The sequence below is a fragment of the Octodon degus genome, unplaced genomic scaffold, assembly GCF_000260255.1.
Source record: "Octodon degus isolate 3935 unplaced genomic scaffold, OctDeg1.0 scaffold00141, whole genome shotgun sequence".
NCBI classification, from domain to species: Eukaryota; Metazoa; Chordata; class Mammalia; order Rodentia; family Octodontidae; genus Octodon; species Octodon degus.
In genome coordinates this window covers 6,583,058-6,602,581 of record NW_004524717.1, presented here as the reverse complement: position 1 = coordinate 6,602,581, position 19,524 = coordinate 6,583,058, and the positions used below count along the sequence as shown (strand labels likewise).

Here is a 19,524-nt window from a genome sequence, read left to right as displayed (position 1 = left end):
TTACCGCTACAAAGATCCCATTCAAAAGCTTAAAACCCCATATTAAACATATGGAAGAGCATAAACTTTGTTACATAACCTTGTTATGTAAACACGTAACTTTATGCATAAACTGATTAACATTCTATAGGTGAGAAATAAGTGTGGCAGAATATACAACTAAGGTGTAAACAGATGAGTGAGTGTTAAATTATGGATGTTGCATTATGTTTTGATTTCCAAAAATGAATACATAATAAAGAAAAGTGAACAAATAAAAGTGATGGTTTTATCTAACACTTGAAATAATTTCAACCTTCCTCATCTGACCTTAGAACTGGGGTCTAGTGGGAGTCTCTGAAGGCTAACAGGCTTGGCAGACTCCACCCTACACATTAAAAGAGTAATACAGCAAAGGGATCGTCAAGCCTTGTGAAGGGAAAGGTACAAGTGGATGGCAGAAATAGCTGTCCTGAAGCGATTACTAAGAGAGGAGGGACAGCAGGAGACCAGTAAAACAGTAGGAATCACAGAGAGAAGCAAATGCAGAAACATAGCAGAACCATCAAGGCAGAGATCAGGGGATATGGTCTGGGAACGATCTTTAAATTTCTGAATTTTAAATAAGCAGTATTTTACAGCATTTGAACAATACATGCTTTTCTATTTAGCACTTCTATTTCCTTGGGTATCCTAGGAGCATTAGGATTTTCAGGATGCATCCAACTGTTCCACACATGAAACAGAGGCCAGGGCCATTTGATGAAGCAAGTTTGGCTTCTCTAGGGATATGCATCAAGATAAACAATACCAAGAGACCTCACAAGACACTGATTTCAGAGATATCTGAGGAACCACGTGGTCAACGCAGTTTATTTCCGGCCTTAAAGGGCCTCAAACTCTTCGTCTTCCTTTTTCCTTCCATATCTTTCCTAGACAGCCCTCTGACTCACCACCCAGGACAACCAACTGGTTGGCCTCAGAGTTCAACACTACCTGTTATCTAGAAGCCTGAGAACACAAATCAGGCTGGAGAGGGGAACTAGGGACGTCGTGAAGGTTAGAATGGAATGGTTCAGCATCAGTGATTGATGGCACGGGCTCCAAATCCCAGCCTGCCTCAGCCACCTGTGTGACCTTCAGCAAATTAATTTGTTTCCTCACCAGTAAACAGGCAGAACAGCATTTATAATCTAGGGTTGCTCTGAGGATGAAGTAAATTAGTAAACTATACTCATGGAGCACTCAAGAACTTTTGGACAGCAATATATTTATGGACCACCCAAATACTCTGCTCAATTGTTAGGAATGATGTGGCTCCTATCTAGGCCTGTTTCTATAACTGCAAATCATAATGGTCATTTTTCCTAACCAAAACTAAGATTAAATAGCCCATGGGTAAGCAGGAAGGGAAGACAAAATTGGCTCCAATCTAGATTAAAATGTCTGACACTAGTTCCATGTTTCAGTATGCATTCTTGAGCCCAGAAGCCAAGGCCCCTAAGTGGCTATGGGCCCAACCCTTTCCTTCCAGCCAGGGCTCAGCAGAGATCTTTGCCAATACCAAGTGTGAAGCTCCCATTTCCTGTTGTTAGTCACTAAATTCTGAGGTTTTCAAACTAATAAATCAAGCTGGAGGGTCACAATGTTTTTAGATGAATCAATGGAGAACAGAAATTAAGACTATATTAGCTGTGATATAGGTAACATTTAAGTGTGCTGCATTCTTGGTGTCAGTGTAAAATGCACTCTTATTGGACTATCAGAAGCATAAGTGCCACCATATAGCCTACTGTCAGGCACCCACTTCACATCCTAGAGCTCCCTCAGGGAGATGGCCAGGAAATGCTGCTTGAGCTGCAGAGGGTGCCCAGTACAGAGCAGTCCCTCAGGATTCACATGCCCTGACACCCTCAGAGTAGGCCTGTGCTGTGGCAACCAATCTGCTGAGGGCTTCATATCCCAGCTCTAGTGGTTAGGGGTGAGAATGCAGCCTGTAGCTCCACCTCTACCACCAAAACTGCTCTCTCTTTCCTATCCAGATCCCTCCTCAGCTGTCCTGGGGCCTCTTTCCCTTCAGTTCTTATTCCCAGTCATCTGCTTTCCTTCAAGTTATCTACTTCCTTTTCAGCCTTTCTGTGTTTTTTAAAACCCTTTCACCTCCTTTCCCAGGATACATACACAGAACACACATACACACAAATGTTTTCAGACAATTCAGTCTTTATTTTTGAAAATAATTCTGTAGATTCCACTTTGTTCTGCGAAACTGAGTTCAGGCAATAAAAACACTTAAATCCCTCTTGGACCTGCCATTTCCTAGCCTGTGAGGACATGGGAATATGCAGGGTCTGTTCCAGGGCCAGAACTGTCCTGATCTCAGCTACTCTAGCTTAGGCTGAGAAGGCCACTTGAAGCCGCAGTCCTCAGGGAAAGGTCTGAGCACCAAACCCTAGGGGAGAAAGAGACAGGGGAGCTCAACTGTCTTCGCGCCAGCACGGAGTCCTCCTAAAACAGGGAGGCTGATTTTTTTAGAAAGGAGGGAGTCTAGTAATAGTATTTCTTTGAGGCAAGCAATAGATGGGGAATATCCACCTCTTTGCTCCTACCACCTCTCTGCTGACAAATGGGCATGAGCCAAGGGGGATATCTTGCTTTTCCTCCTCCATGTTTCATCTCTGAACTATCAAGTACTAGACTGTAGGGAAATAAGAGCTGAGAGCAGATCAGTGATGAGAAGGGCAGGAGACAGTAAACCCTGGCACCCATCAACTCTACCTTGACCCTGCAGTGAAACTCCTTTGTTTAGTTTCATTTTGGCCACAGATAATCCTCTTTTCCCATAACCCAGCCCCACGTTGGTGCAAGGTGGTAAAAGAAAAGACAGGAGGAGGCTCACAGCCTGGCTGGAAGAGCCAAATCACAGAAGAGGCCTGATCAAGAAAGCTGAAGTTGCCAACCTGTCTGCAGAGACCACAGGAGAAAACTCAGGATGTAGACATTCTTGGCCCCAATAAGCCCACGTCTCCTACCACACAGTGGTTTCTTGTACAATAATACCTCTCAACACACCTCAGAATGACCCTTCTCCTCTGACTCCCTTGAGAACGGGAGAATAATCTTCATCTTAACATCTGTGCACTTGAATGCCACTCAAAAGAAAACACAAAGGAAAAACCAAAAGATAAATGGACCCAAAAGGGCAATACAGACAGGACGACGCAGCCCAGGGACTGCAGTCCCATCACAGCTCATGGCATGGCAAGGAGGAGACCCCAGAGGGACAGGCAGATGCTGTTAATTCCAACTAGGATCATAACCATCCCAGGTCTGTGGGGGCGCCAGATGGACGCGACGGCCCCGGAAATGGAAGGTGACAATGCCTCGGTAGCCGGCCCGGGGAACACCTGACTTGAGATCATCCATGACCCCCAGGGCCTTGGCGAAGGCCTTAAAACTGTCCCTACTTGTATACTGCACCCGCACCTCCCCCAGCTCCTTCCGGTCATTGGTCCTCACTTTTTCCACCTGTAGCTGGGGAGCACCATAGACGCGGGCAAGGAAATCACGGTCATAGGCCTCCCGCTGCAGGTATGACAGGTCCAGCTGGGTGAAGGGCACAAACTGCTGGTTCAGCTTGATGAACTTGAGATGCTGGTCAAAGAACTGCCCATGGCTCACACCCTTGCGGCCAAAGGTCATTGTTCTTGAGATCTCAGGACGCACACAGGCTCGCCCCTTTCGTTGCTCAGGCCGGCGCATCCAGTCATCCCAGAAGGCCTTGGGCCACTTGGGCTCCAGCTCAGCCCACAGTTCAGCCAACAGCAGCCAGCCCAGGCCAGGAAAAAAGTCTGTGCGATAGAGCAGATCTGGCTTGCTCAAGTCTACCATCTGCTCCTTGCCGTTGTCATTCCAGGCAGACACACACCAAAGAGAGGGGTCATTCCTCAGCAGTGGGTAAGTGGCCTGGAAGTACTCAAAGAAGTCTGGCGCCACTTCTAGATCATCTTCCACCACTACAGCAGCTGGGAACTTAAACTCATGGAAGATCTGACCCAGTGCCCAGCGATAGTGTCTGGCAATCTTATAGTAGCCCTGGAACTTGCGGTGGTCAGGCTGCACAGCAATGTTGCTCAGGTCAGGCTGCCGGATGTGTGTGATGGCGCTGCCATAGGAAGCAATGACCTGGGCTGTTTCCTCGTGCCCACAGTCCTGGCTGACGATAATAGGGAAGTGTTCAGCTGAGGGCCGATAATGCAGCAGTTTGTCCAAGCAACGTCGGACAGTGCTACGGTCACAGGCAATGACTAAGATGGGGATCACAGCTGGCGACGGGGTCACGGGCACACGAGGCTGAGCAGGAGGAGCTACAGTGGGCACCTTCCACCGCTGGCTCCATAGAGCATGATGCTCCCTGATCTCCTGCAACAGCCCCCGCTGACGCTCCAACTCCACCTCAGCATCCTGAGCCAGGCGGATCACCTCGCGGGTAAGGGTGGCAGGGTCGTCATCCAGAGAATTGTCTAAGTGTGGCCGGCCAGGTGCTGGGCGTGTCCAGAAGAAGAGAAGCAACAGGGCATTCCAGGCCACAAAGAGGATAGCTCCCCACAGCACAAGCCCTGCAGACTGCTTCTTCAGCATCCTGGCCCCCACCAGGGAGGGCGGGCAAGGGAGGGCTCAAGGCTGCCCTTGGGTTGCCTTCTAGAGATCCTCCTCTGGGCTATTTAGATTATACACCTAAAGAGAAAAAGGAGAAAGAGTAACTATTATTATAAAGGCATGTGGCTTCACACTTCCATGGGGTATAGGAATATAGAGGGCATAAAGAGGTGAAAAAGTAAGGGAATAGGAAGTAGAGGCTGACTCGAGGTCTCTTAGTGAGGACTACCCTAATCTTAGAACATCAGGCCTCAGTACTCAAAATACTACTCAGAAAAACAGTAATGTTTAGGGGGGAGGTAGAGAGTGATGATAGTGGAAAGGAGAAAGCAAAAGAACCTGAACTCTCCTTTCCCAATCTGACGGATTTCACTTTCACTGTCCAGAGCTTTGGCATAAGAGAGAAAAGTGAACTTATCTCCCAAATCCTCACATAAAATTGCCTTCAGAGCATGCATTTAAAAATCAATTATCACACCTCACTTATTAAGAAAGTATTTGAGGCATTCTCATGACCATCAGGAATAGTCAGCTGCCAATGAACTGGGCTACTAAAATTCCTTTGGTGGCATCTGCCAATGCAATTGGGCTACGCTAAAGGAACAAAAATGTAAAGCTATCTCTATTTGCTAGTGATGCAAAAATATGCTCAAAAACTAAACCAAATAACTGAAGCAAATGACAAAACTGAACCAAATAAAGAAGTGGGCAAGGGAGCAAGATGCAAAAACATACAAAGATCAATAGCCTTCATAGCTATATAATGGGTAAGAAAAGCTGTTACAAAATCTGAAAATGATAAAATATTTACAAATAAATTTATTTACAAATAAATTGTTTTTAGGACATTACAGCATTATCAAAAATCTAAACAAAATGCTTTTTTATGGCTCTAGACAAACTCATAAATACACATAAATATTGAAAACATAAGACTATATAAGAAAATTTTTAAAAAAGGAATTGTAAAAATGGACTAGTATGACCAGATACTAAGATAGCACATATTATTAACCCTCTGTAATTAAAATTGGTACAGATAAGTAAACAGACTACCAAAAGGAACCGAAGACTCCAGAAATAGATGAATTACACATTTATGTCTAGTATATGATATTTTTAATTATTGCAGAAAAGGTCTTATTAAGTTATAATAATTATATACCCATCTGGAAAAACAATTAGACCCATACACAAGGATAATATCCTAGTGGATGAGAAATCTAAATCTATTAAAAAAGACTACTATAAGGGGCATTAAATAGAAACTTTGGGGAGGGTGTATGTTTATTATACTGATTGCAGTGAATTTCACAGATACATACAGGTCAAAACTAAATTTCATCTTTAAAATGTGTAATTTATTGTACATCAATTATACCACAATAAGACTTTCTTAAGATGTTGAGTAACATGACAAAACAGGAACACAGACAGTAGCTTAAAGTGTTAGTATAAATTGACTGATAATTCTTGTATCACCTGAGTATACCTCCATTCTTAGGAAACAGACACTGAAGTGCTTAAGGGCCATGACAGGTATCTTCAAATAGTCCCAAACAAAAATGTGTGTGTGTGTGTGTGTGTGTGTGTGCGCGCGCGTGCACAGTAGAGAGAATAAATGCAACATGTTGATTAACAGATGACTCTCAATAAAGAAAATACATATTTCTTACACCATTTTTATTCTTGCAACTTTCTTAAAATTTGAAACTATTTTCAAATACAATTTCTTTAAAAAAAAAAAAAAAGTATGGGGAATGGCCTATAATTCTTAATAGCTTCACCCATCAAAATGGCCCTAGCTGGGCACACAGATCAAGCAAGGAGAACTGAGATGTTTGCCTTGAATTTAATGATTTCACAACATGTATTGCATACCTTTTCTCTGCTAGACTCTTAAAAAGGACAAGAAAACACAACCAACAAGAAAAAGGCATGGCCCCAACACTTTACACTGCCATTACTTGAAAGCATCTAAAACACTCTGCCAGACAGCTGCCATTCCAAACCGCATAACTCCCAGGCCTTCCTAATTCTGGTCTCAACTGCACACACCCCAAAGCTTCAAGTATGTATTCTCTTGTTCCAACTGCTTTTTAAGTTACCCTCTGGTTTATAGCCTAGTCCCCTATGCAAGCCCAAACCTTGGGTGGGTTCCATATCTGATCTCTGTAGACCTGAGGTCTCAAGCTAACAGGACTGGTATGAAAGGGCTTATTTTGAATAGGGACCTGGCTTCTGTCTCCCTCTTAAAGAGGACCCTAATTCCTGCCTGTTCCACTTCCACCTGTCTTCCTGCTGCAATCCAACCATCCCCAATTCCTTCTCAGAAAACTTAAGACTATGTTGTGGTTTGGAGTTTTTGCAAGGGGAATAATACAATACAGAACACACTGTATAATACTATTTTATAATTACCCAAAGAATCACATACAACAGTGCAGGAAATCTGTCCACACATTAAAGACCAAAGAATCCTAATAGTTAAGGACCTAGATCCTAATATCCTATGAGTCCAGCTGAAAACCTAGAGCTCATAACAATGTTTCCCACAAGTCCAAATGGAGGCCTAGAGCCCATGACAATGTCTCATGCATGCCCACTTCGCAGATCTGCACTGGGAAGGCCCAAAGGTCAGTGATGGAAGCTAGAATGTCTGTGCCAGCAAGATGGAGAATCTGTGCTAGCAGGCTGAGAGATCTGAACTGGAGCTAGGAAGCAATGCTTAAGGTAGGAACCAGAGCTCCCCCCAAAAGTACCACAGTTATCCTCAGCAATGGTGAGGTAACAAGCTCTTCCAGTGATGAGGAAAGCTGAGCTCCCATCAGGAAAGCCGATGTGACAAGCTTCTCTAGGAAGGTGAACTGTGCACTATCTTTTCCTCTGGAGTCAGGAAACAGTGCTTAGCATGAGGACCAGAGCTCCCCTAAAATGAGCTGCAGCCATTGTCAGCAACGAGGTCCTGAGCTCCTCTTCTGACAAGAACAGTGAAGTTCATCAGACAAGCAGCATGACAAGGTCCTCCAGCAGAGTAACCCAAGAGAACCAGCAGCTTCCAACAGCTTCTCTAAACAGCTTCTTCTCTACCCATCAGATTACTTCTATACCTTTCAGAAGTGCTGAGTTAACACATCTATAATATTCAAATGATGGAACTAAACAAAAAAGGGGTTACAGATGAATGTCCATTTTGTATCTGTGTATTCAAGATAGATATATAGTTACATTCTCTTAATGAATAGAGGGATTTGTTCTAATAGTGTTTGTAAATAGTATATCATGTCTGCATCTTGTGCGGCAAATAACCACTAGGAAGAGAGTATGCAATATGTTAATTATTGGAATTGTCCTACCAATTTGATTTGAAACTGTCTCATTGCTATTTGTTTCTCAATAAAAATATGTTAAAAAAAAAAGAAGTGCTTACTTTTCATTATTTAGACTTTAGAATTAGGTAGAACACACCCACTACCAGAGGCCTTCAAGCCATGCAAATAAAAGGATTTAGTAAGTCTGTAAACATCAAGAGGGGTTGGCTGTCCACAGGAAAATCTGCCCTATTCCAGTCTCAGCCTTCACCTTAGCCCTCAAGCCTTTATTCTCCACCCTATGGCCATTTTGCATCAATTCTCAAAGAGAATTTGGTTCTTTTGCAATAAAAGAAGATGGCCTATTCCTAGACCCCACATGCTTCTCCACAAAGACCCAGTGCCACTGTGCTCCTATTCATCTATATATTCTTGAGGGCAGGATCCTCAGTTCTATTTGTAAGTTAACAGAATATACACATACTCAAACATAAGTGCTTGGTTATTATGTTCAAGAATGGCTAAACTAAGGCCTTGGCCAGCAAAGCCAACCCACTCCTCTACGGGGCACTGCTCAGAGACCTGCTCTGGCTACCCATCAGGAAGGGACAGCAATCACAAAGGCAAGGCAGACAGCTCAAAGGCAAAGAACACCATCACCTGTGTTTCTCCACCTCTCAGGCTCAATTTTCTAATGTCTAATATCAAAATCAGAATACCTCATTGAGTTGTGACGAATGAAAGACGGGATTGAACAACAATAATGTTAGCCAGTCGCTCATTTCACTGTTCCAATCTACTAGATTCACTTTGGGTCCTTTTCCTACCCTCAAAGCCTTCACAAGTGACTGCCCACCCAGTTGGCTTCTCCTCTTCATCTATCTGACAGTTCTAAACTGCATCTGCCAATATATTGCTCTCAATGCTTTTGGACAATGTGAGCCCAGCTCCCTTTCAAAATCAGCAGTGCCACTGCAACCAGTTGCCCAACATCTGTCATACCCCTTCAGCTTAAAGCTGTACACCGACAGGGACCGGCTCCACCAACTCTGCCCATTTGCTGTGCTAGAACCCCCAACATTCACATATATGTATCACCTAAAAACTGGTTTTAGTGTGGAGGAAGATGCTACACATATCCACAAAATCCCTCAATTATAATTCAAAAAAAAGCAAGTGTTGTAAAACAGTTCCCTAAACTCATTGGGCAGTAAAATCTCACCCAGTTTCACTTGCGAAATCTGATCTGATCTAATGTGAGGCTATTTATAGTCTTTATTTATCCTACTTAGTGTGTCTACTCATGTATTTTGCTACAGGAATAAACATGGTGGATCATGGTACATAGCTTCATGCTTCTAACACACAGTAAATATACCACAATTGCTTAGCCACAAGAAATTCAGATTATAAAAATGGAAGAGAACTACTCATTCAATGCCAGGGTCCCACATTTCAAGTCCTCAAATCCTATAACCTTACCTCCATCCTTATTATGAAATACTATTTAAGTCTGATGTAGCTTCCCAGCTAACTCACCTACAGTGTCCCTCTAAATAGCTTTCTTTCCCAATAGAATAGAGTATTATCCTGAAGTACCTGCCTGATCACAGCATTAACCTGCCTTAAAAATCAAAGCTGCCAAGGTCCCCTCATAAAACAACTCAAGCTCAAAAAAAGAAAAAGAAAAGAAAAACATATCTCAAATGCCTTACAACATACAACAGCCTCACAAGAAACTGACTTGTATCCTTTCAACTTCATCTCCAGCCATGAACCCCAGAGACCTCACACTTGGCCTCAGATGGCTGACTTCCCCATTAAACATACCAGTATACGTCTGCATTTTCACTCCAGCTGGTCTCTCATCCTAAATGCTATTCACAGCCCCACCTGCAGGCCACCCACACATGCTCAAAGGCCTATTTCAGGAGCCTCTTCCTGTGACATCCCATTACTTTTTTATTCACTGTCACATTCCTGTATCATGTTCCAGAGGCAGGCCTCCCTATAACTATAATCCCATGGTCTCTCTCCATGCTATAACAGAATATACGGCCACACATGGCTATTATCTATTCCTTAAGAAAAAAGCTCTACAATCTCCATACCTATCATGGTAATTAGCATATGTGTAAGGTTGAAGGACTGTCTGCATTATTAACCACGTTAATTGGAAAGGAAGATGAAAAATATCAGCAAAAGAACGAAGGATTATACTTTCCAAGGATGACCGCCACATACCCCATTCCATACGTTTTCTTATAAAATTACAAAGAAACACTTCAGGATCCATGTTCCTTCTGTTGAATTCTAAAAACACTGGTAACTGGAAGAAGTGAGGCTCTGTGACTTAAAAGACTAGCTCATAAAACTCAATACAGTTCCTACCTGGTACTCCTACAATGCTTATTCTTGGAAGCCTGCCTCATAGATTAGAAACTTAAGTATTCCAGCTGATGATCCAACTAAGTTCATAGCCAAACACCACCATTACACACAAAATGCACCCATAAAATGTAAAAGAAAGGCTTCAGATGTCCCCAACTCCATCTCACTGTGACTAAATGAGACCACAGCAAAAGCCTAGGCATGTATGATATTAATAAAATGATTCTATTATTTTCAGCTACTAAAGTTTGGGATGATTCATTATCCAGCAATAATGAAGAATGAGTAAAATGGGATCTAACTCTGAACAAGGAAGGAAAGTGCTCCTTCTTGCCCTTTGTATTCAGGCTCCAAGTCCAAACTGAGGCACTGCCTCTACTCATATTCTTTTCCACATTAGGTATCTATTGCAGAACATAAATGACCTCAAACCCTAGTAGGTCAAACTATACAATTATTTGTTCTCAAAGCTTCTATAGTTCAATAACTTGAAAAGTGGGGTACAGAGAGAATGATCCCTGCTCTTTCCCTATGTTTGGGACCTGGACTGTAGGACAAAAGCTGAAGGCTGGCTTATTCTGTTACCTCTGTAGGTTGACGTTGGGCTAAGTGCTGGCTAGAGCACCTCCATGTAGTCTCTCCATGTGGCTGGGCCTTCTACCAAGCTAACTGGCTCTCAAAGTAAATGTTTCAAGAAAGACAGTAAGGTAGTAAAGCTGTATTTTTCTCTAGATCTAGCATCAGGTCACTTTTGCCTTACTCACTGGTCAAGGGAATCACCTATCTCTACTCATTTACGGTAAGAGAAGCATAATCACCACCATCAGATGGGAGAAGAGCTAAGTCAAACTACAATAACGTGGACTGGGATATTTATGAGTGAGGTCATTTTGGGAAAATGCAATCTGTCACACCTTCCCTTTAAAAATAAAACTGTCTGTTATGGATATAAACCAGCTCCCCATGATGAATGTAATCAGTATGCTCTACAAATACATACCAATAAAAGTAGAAATTTAAAAAACAGAGCTGTCTTCCAATCTGACCTAAGTTCCATTTTTATTTGAGATATCCCTGTAAGACACAGACTGTAAACTGACTTTGATGTCTCAGCATTTTCAGAATTCCTTTAGGGAAGTAATACAGTCAGTGAACGCCACCAAGTACAAAGACATGTGCACCATGGTGGGGGATGTGAATTGAGTCTTTTGGGTACATAAAACTCTTGGCCAAAACTCGGGTAGTTTTGAACTGTTGCTACTAATTCCTATGGGACTCACTCAAGTTTACTCATTGGAAAGCTGGCCTAAAAACAGATTTTGTTTTCTAACATTCCTGATCCCATACTTTTGTCCCTCTCTGGCAAAAATGTTTCTGAAACAGCAAAAACAGTCAATTTCTAATCATGAGCAACAGTAAAGATTTAAAACTAAATACTGAAGAAGGAATAGTGACAGACTTTTCCTTCTATCTCTTCTGTGCTTAATATGTAAAAAAAACAAAAAAAGTACTACTCTAAAAATACAGAAGGCACAGAACACATCACAGATAATGGAGAGCTAAATGAATTACTTTCTTGTTCACTATTACACTCTTGTATCATGTACCAGGCTCCATAATTTCAGCAGGATGAAAGAACTGAAAGGGAGTCAGAGAAGATAAACTAAATAATTCAAGGGCTTAGAGAAAAGATCTAGGAGGGAAGGGATGCAGATTATTCATGAAGAGGGGGTGGTAAAGGGAAAACAATGCTACTACAGCAAAAAGCATGAAGGCTGGGGATTCAGGCAATCTAGCACGTGCAAGCCAAGCACCCTCTCAGATAAGCTCTTTGACCCACTTGTGCTTCAGCTCCCTCATCTGCAAAGTGACAGAGTTGATCTGGTTCATCTCTGGTGATCTGGTGTTTGGATGCTGCCTCTGGTATCTCTACTGCCCCAAATGGGAAATAAGTTTAACTGTCACACCAGCCACCAATGTTAGACACATTGCAGTACTTTTTGTGAGAGTTAAGACAGCAAGTAAGGATCCAGATGGCCTCAGTCAGTCATCTGTGACACGAGATAGGAAAAAGATCCTGAGCATCGAAGAGCAAAGGCTATAGTGTGAAAGTATTAAAAATGTCAGAAAATAAAGATAAACACCTCCGCCAGCGACACTAAACTTAAAGCAAAGACTGGTATAGAGCAATGTGAAGCTTTGCCACTGGGCTCACTCTAATATGGAGACACTGGTGGGACAACCACAGTTCCTCTGCCGCAAAGTTTACGATGACCCTGCACACATTAGCGAACAGAGAGGTAGACAATTTTCTTGCCAATTTACAAATTTCAACACTGAGTCGATCTTTCTTCCCTACGTGGCTGAACAAAAACAAGCGCTGGTAACTTTCGTAGAAAGGCTGCTGGAGTGTGGTTTGGGGCTCGGTCCCTTCCTGTTCCGCCCCACCTTCCGCGACCCCAGCTCCGGCCAGCCCCCACCCGCGGACGCCCAGGCCGCCAAGTTTCCCCACAGCCTCCCGCCCCTTGAAGCCCGCCCTCTCAACAGCTGGAGGCCAGGATTCCGAAAGCAGAAGGGGTTCCACTTCTCGGCAGCTCAGAAAGCACAGGACGGAGGCGCGGCCGGGGCCAGCTCAGCCCCGCAGCTGCCGTCCCACTTCTCCCAGCCCCGGCGGCGCGAGCTCGAGGGGCTCGGCAGGCGCCCCTGGCGCTCAGCACGGCGGGGTCCCCTCCTCACCTCCATCCTTCCCGGTCCCGGCCTTACTCACCAGCTTCTCCCCACTTCACGGCCGAGAAGCTGCCGCCCGCCCGGGCTCTGGAGCAAGTCCAGCCCGCGCCTCCCCGCCCGTGACGCCCGGCCCTACCGGCTTCCTGCCCAGCGGTGTCGGGCGGCAACGTGGCCTTCCCCCGGCGGGCCGAGGGGGGGCGGAGCGGCCAGCCATCCCGCCCAGGCCCGCAGCCTCTCCGCCCCGCCTCCAGACTTCGCAGTCAAGTTGTCCCAGCCCCAACTTCAGAGGCTGCACTAGCTGCAGCTGGAACTCCCCCCCCCCCACGCCCGTCGGACCTCAGCACACCGTCAGCGCCTGGACGCTCTGTTCCCCAGCCCAGAGGTCTGGGGCTCACCGGCGTTTGGGGAAGGCAGGTAGTGGGGGTGAAGTAGGGTTCTAATGTAGGGTAAACCAACAAACCTATAGGGGAGCCTCCTCTTATCCCCTACCCGAAGGGAAGCTTCGGATTCTGAGCTAGAAAACAAGGGGACGAGGTGCACAGGGATGTAAGAACTGGCACCAAGGCGCCAAAGGAAGTGGGGAGGAAACACTTGCTGCCAAAGGCTGACTAGAGCCTGGTACTGTTTTGGGGTTATTTTTCGTTTTAGTTTGTGTGTGTGTGGTTTTTCCTGTTTTTTTTTTTCTTTTGCAAGTGCATTGCTAGTTCTGACTGAGAACAGAAAGGCCCACCAGTGAGGCATAAGACCACCTAAGAAGAAAGGAATCAATCACAGGATTCTGGGTAGCCCTGTATATGCCTGGATGCTTATACTCTTTAGTATTTTAGAAGGTATGGCAAGAAACCAAGAAGAATGGAGGGCAGATTCAGGACCCAGGCTGACCTGTGATCTGAGCCACAGAAAGAGGACAGAAGGAAAGACAATACTAGAGGCTCCAGCACCTGTCTGGGAGGTCAACAGTGACTCCAGAGCACAGGGAATTTCTCTGAGGTCCGAGCCCTGAGTACCAGGGTGGCCCATTCTGTACGACTCAGGTACCATGAGGAGCCATTCTGGAACTCACAATGGTGTGTGGGGGCCCTACTGCCCACTCACTTCTATACCACTGGCCCTGTCCCCAGAGCAGGACTGCTGCTTTATGATCAGGACATACTCTATTAACATCAGATCATGTCCAACCTATAGAATTCCCCAAGGTGTGAAAAGCACAATAAGCCCCAAACTCTGTTGCCTGCTCCTGAGTGACTGCTCACTAACTTTCTACATGTAACCAGGAATTGTGTAAGGCTCTAATCTTAAAGCACTGCATGAGGTGAGGAGCTAAACTAAAATCAAGTGGAGGGCTAGCAAGGACTCTGACAGAGAAGACAAAGTCTGGCTCACTCTAAAGACAGAGTCTGTAGTTTCTCTCCCAGAAACTTTACAGCAGAGCTGAAATGGTCTTCGTCAGGTTTAATGCTGTAGAAGCAGCTCAGCACTCTACAGGTGATTTTTAGGCAACCCTTCTCACTCAATCTTCCTCACAAGAAACTGGTGGGGAAAAACTGACAACAGACTGGATGCTTCATATTATATAAGCACTATACAAACACAATAGTCTTCACTTGCACGTTGAAGAGACTTTCAGGAGAGTGGAACCTCTTTGGTAGGATGAGGAAAATCCTCCACACAATGTAGAAGGCCAGACATGACTGAGGAAGCATCTTGGAACAGCACAGCCCTGAGGGATCTTGTTTCTTAGACCACTCGGCCATGCTACCCGCCCGTGGGATCTTGTTTCTAAGCAAAGACCAGAACCAAAACTTTGCAAGGTGAAAAGAGACTCACACCTTCACTAGTAGCAGCAGCCTGTCCTCAGAAGAGCTGCCCTTGGGATCAGACTAGAGGAGAAAGAAAAGCTCAGGGTCAGTGATTCTACCCAGGGCTTCTGAGAAGGCAGTGACCCCTATGGAGAAAAAAACAAAATCAACTAAAAAGTAAGGCATAAATAGGATTTTCAGGTACTGTCACCAGGCCCCAGGGAATGTGAGGGCCAGCTGTTACTCTGCTAGCCAGAGGTAAAGAAATGTTGGAACTCAAAATTACCAACCCACCCAGACAACAGTACCATGCTGTCCCTCAAAACTCCTAATACTGGGCATCACCTTTCCTTTTTGCTGTTTGCTTCACTAAGAAATTCACGTGTGTTGGCATAGGCAACTGAGCTCACAGGAGGCAGTGGCAGGTAGAAGATAACTACGAACAGGTCTATTTTACTTTGCAGCATAGCCTACAAAAATATGAATGGCTAAGAAATGTCAGTCTAAAAACATCTGTCATCGTAAAGAGTCAAAGACTATGATATGGCACAGCAAGGAAAGGCACAGTGCTCACCTGAAGAAACCAAGCTCTACCTATTAATTACATGCTTGGCCCTCGGGACTTCAACTTCTTTCCATTTCTCTTTAATCTGCTACACCAAAAAGCACACTGTCAAACTGAATGGAGAGCTTTGGGGCCAATGCAGCTAAATTCTCCTTAAACCATTTACCTTTGTAGAACAGGATGATCCCAGGTATTAGCAGCAACAAAATGAGACAAATTCAGAGCAGGCTTTAAATTAAGGACATCTAAGCCTTTTGTCAGCACACTAATTCAATACAGAAGAACAGAAATCCTCACGTAGACCTTTTCTTTGTGTAACAAACAGGTATAGCATTTATGCCAATGTTACTGTTTTAAATGCACATTGTCCTGGGCACTCCTGAAACACTAGTGATCAACATTTTGCAAGCAAAGAGAACATGGCAGATGTTAATCAACATATCTAGGTCTGCACATGGACCAAGAAAGTCAGAGCTGGAACACAAATCTTAGTCCCAAACTTGGGTTCTTTCCATGAGGTTTCATGGCCTAACCTCTCTTAAAGGTAAAGAGGCGACAGTTTAGATAATCTAGAATATTTCCCAGACCCAACACTGTCCCCACTATCAGATTCAGTGAGCTCCCCAAGGGAACAGCCTAACTTGCCCTAGGTAATCCTTTTCAGAGTCTTGGCCCAAACTGAGTTGAAATCCTATTATCTCACTAATGGAAAGGGTTTTAAGAGTAATTTAAACCAACATCCCTTTACATACCTGAATTCTTTTCATGTTCTCCTTGGCCTAACCTCACTAAGCTAACCTCAAAATCCCAATTATTCACAGTCCTCTACTAGGTATCTTTCTGGCCTCAGGAAGGAAAGGAAAGGAACAAATTTGTATCCAAATAGACTGAAAGAGAGGGGAAACTTCCTGTGTACCATTAGGAAAAGCATTCTCGTCTGAAGTTGGCTTCCTTTGTGAATGGCGGTGTCCCTAGAGATCCCCATGCAACATTTTCTGCACAAAAGCAAGGCACTAAGAGACAACCTTACCTTTCTCCTCTCAGTTGCTCCCCAGAACATCAAACCCCCATTCAGCCTTCCAATTCCAAAACAGAATCCAAGTCAAATCCAACAAAAAATGTAGTTTCTTTTACCCCGGTCCAAAGTCCATGGCTGAGCGGACTGTGAGGGGGAGGAGTCTGGGGGGAAGGGGTGTGTCCAGGCCCCTCCCCCCCTGAAGATTCCAAAGTCTTCCCCAGGAAGATGTTACATTGCTTCATTCAGTTGATTTATTAAATTCAAAGTCTACTGATAGACCCCAGGTACTAGCCCATCTGTTAGTCAGGCAAGGGTGGTCATCCACTATGAGGACTGGTCCATCTGTCTTCTGCTGGGGCTCAAGTGAAGAAACAGACCTTAAAACCAGCATGGCCTAGGAGGCTGATTTCTTTATTAACCTGTAGAACAACAAATATGACACTATAATCTAGGCTATACCCGAATGGATTAAGACTTTCTAGTTTCCCCTTCATATCTAAAGTACAATTCGTTACTGTGCTGTATTACCAAAAAAAAAACAAAAAACAAACAACAAAAAAAAACCCCTCATCCTTAAATACTCCTAAGTTTACACAACGTACGTATTCATTCACATACTGTTCCACAAAACACTTACCAGTATGCATGGGCACATGCCTGTAGCTCAGTCTAACAGTTTTAGCTACTCTCAGTACAGAAAAGTAACCAAAAAGATGGTGTGCAGGCTGTATTCTAAGAAATATAGAAAAACACACTGCCCTCTCATCTGAAGCGCTAATCAAATCTCTCACGCTTCTTAGGGTATTCAGTACCTTAGTCCACCACCTCTCTTCAACTGAACTAAATCCTTTCCAGACCAGATGCTGGCCTCCTCCATATGCATTGCTTGCTCCCTTTTCTCCAATCTTTACCTTCCCTTCCGCTTCCAAAACTGCATCTGGGATTAATTCCCAATGCCTATCCAACTCCTTCATAGGGCCACTCCCGAGAGCACTCTTCTGGAAGCTCCAGGGCCTGAGTCCTACCTGCAGTGGCCCAGTGTTCTAAGGTCTCCCCTCCGAGCCCACCTCTGTGGCCCCTAAGTTTATTCACACACACACACACACACACACACACTCTCTCTCCCTTCCCTCCTGTAGGGGCGTGGCGTCCTCATAACCCCCTTCCCCACCAAGGATTTAACTCCTCCCACCCTTTTCCCCGGAACCCCGCGTTCCTAAGTTCACACTGCAGGGGTGATACTGCGCCCCTCCTCGGGTTCCGAGCCCCAGCCCTCTGCCGCCCTAACGACCCTCTCCTTCAGCTCGCGGCTTCCTCACCTGGACCCTTCCCAACGCTGAGGGCCGGAAGCCCCTGCCCGCCCGGTCCAAGCCCCGACCCCGCCGACTCCCCACCGCTGGCCCAGGCCCCACCCCCTCGGTCCCCGGCAGCCCGGCCCTCCTGCCCCCGCCCGCCCTCCGCGGCAGCCACTTCCGCCCATCCTCCGGAAGTGGGTCCCGGGCTGCCATGGCCTCCCACATCCGGCCTCTTCCACCCCGCACCCCAGCCCGTCACCGCCGCCACCGCGGGAGCTCCCCGCGAGGCAGTCTTCAACACTGGAGACTCTACACTGGTCACACGATTGAAGACGAACTGTGGGCCAATGGTGATGTGGGTGAGAAACGGCGCTGAGGGCTGGGTACGAGAGGGGGCGGGACCGAGGCGAGGGCCCTGAGGGAAGCGTGCGTTCTCTGCGCCGCGCGGTGAGAAAGGCGCATGCGTGGAGGGCCAGGGCCCGTGGCCTGCCGGCCCGCGGACTCCTAGCCTAGCGGGACTAGGAGGGGGCGGGCCGACCGACCAGCGCGGAAGTGGGGGCGGAGCCTGTGCGGCCGCCTCGCCGGGCTCTAGGTCGAGGTCGCCTAGCAACGGCTCGCGGACCGGGCTTGGGAAGCTCCGGGGCGCCAGCTACGTAAGCTCCGGCAACAGCCGTGCGGAGAGCTCTTAGCAGACAGTCGCTTTACTTGATCACATTTTCCGAGTCCCTACGTAAGGCAGGACTTTCCTCTGCTAAGAAGAGAGAAAAGGACAGGAGTATTAATGAAAACTGCCCCCGCCCCAGCTCTTAGCTGTACCTGCTCTGCGCTGGTAATTGACAATCCACAATTCGGAACCCCAGAATCCATCCCCATGACGGGTGATGTTGGCCAAGTAGAGGTAGAGTTTGAAGGACGCAGTCTTTTCTCGGATCATGTCTTTACTGCACGAAGTACCGCCACGGTCATGTACCTCGGATCTCCTTACAAGAAACTTTTCTCCTTCAAACACAGAGCTTCTGTTACATCTTGTGTCTGGATGTCCCCCGAAAACCTCTTGCAGTCATAGGTGGAGCTTTTCAGAGCTGGCTGGTTAGAGGGTGTGTGATGCTGGGATTAAGGGTACCCCACCCTGAGTGTGGGTGCCTCCCAAAGGGCAAGTATCCGGGATGAAATGCAAAGCCAGGCGGCTGCTGCAGCTGCTGCTTCCCAACTTCTGCTTTCTGCCTGCTGTGCTGTGTCATGAACTGTCAAAATAAGCCTTTTCCTTTAACTTTAGGTGTTTGGTATTTTGTCTCAGCAGTGAGAAAAGTAAGACATACCAAGTACCTCAATTACGAGGTTTTTGGTGGGTTTTTTTTGTTTTTTGTTTTCTTGACTTGAAGTTGGATGTAAAAAGCTGCTACAAATTTTTGGCATTCATGTACTATCTTATGTGCTGGAATCTTGCCAAAATTGTGGAATGTACGGTTTTCCCCCATCTTGGAAACTGGAACCTAGACAATAGTCTTCTGCGCCCCCCCCCCTTAGGAATTAAACCCAGGGCCTCCACAGTGAGTTATGTCCCACCCCTTTATTTATTTGTTTGTTTGTTTGTTTTAAGTTTATGTATTTGGTACAGGGTCAGCTCAGACTGGTAGTGCTCCTGTTTCAGCCTCCTAAAGTGCTGGGCTTACAGGTGTATCACCATGCCCAGTCTTGGTGACTGGCTCCCCATGTCTAGGACCTGTAGGATCTGCAGTACCAGGGATCATACCTGGGTCTTTGCACTTGCCTAGACAGG

The 19,524-nt window shown here is 45.7% G+C and overlaps 1 protein-coding gene and 1 long non-coding RNA gene across 5 annotated transcripts in view; one reads left to right on the top strand and one right to left on the bottom strand.

Moving 5' to 3' along the window:
- Positions 1-2,185: 2,185 nt before the first annotated feature.
- LOC101581214 (alpha-1,3-mannosyl-glycoprotein 2-beta-N-acetylglucosaminyltransferase) lies at positions 2,186-17,856 on the bottom strand. 4 transcript variants are annotated; one of them, XM_023701846.1, is made up of 3 exons: positions 17,769-17,856; positions 16,462-16,868; positions 2,186-4,716 (listed from the first exon to the last, which is right to left on the bottom strand). In XM_023701846.1, the coding sequence occupies exon 3, from the start codon at positions 4,618-4,620 to the stop codon at positions 3,277-3,279; it is 1,344 nt and encodes a 447-aa protein (XP_023557614.1). In that variant the 5' UTR covers positions 4,621-4,716; positions 16,462-16,868; positions 17,769-17,856; the 3' UTR covers positions 2,186-3,276. The 4 variants fall into 4 exon arrangements, with proteins under 4 accessions (XP_023557614.1, XP_023557616.1, XP_023557615.1 ...); XM_023701848.1 differs by lacking the exon at positions 17,769-17,856 and adding an exon at positions 17,475-17,714; XM_023701847.1 differs by lacking the exon at positions 17,769-17,856 and adding an exon at positions 17,087-17,468.
- A 74-nt stretch (positions 17,857-17,930) lies between these two features.
- Positions 17,931-19,524, top strand: part of LOC111812760 — a 17,746-nt gene continuing 16,152 nt past the window's right edge. The window contains exon 1 of the long non-coding RNA XR_002818171.1: positions 17,931-18,103. This is a non-coding gene — a long non-coding RNA (uncharacterized LOC111812760). The remainder of the gene's footprint in view (positions 18,104-19,524) is intronic.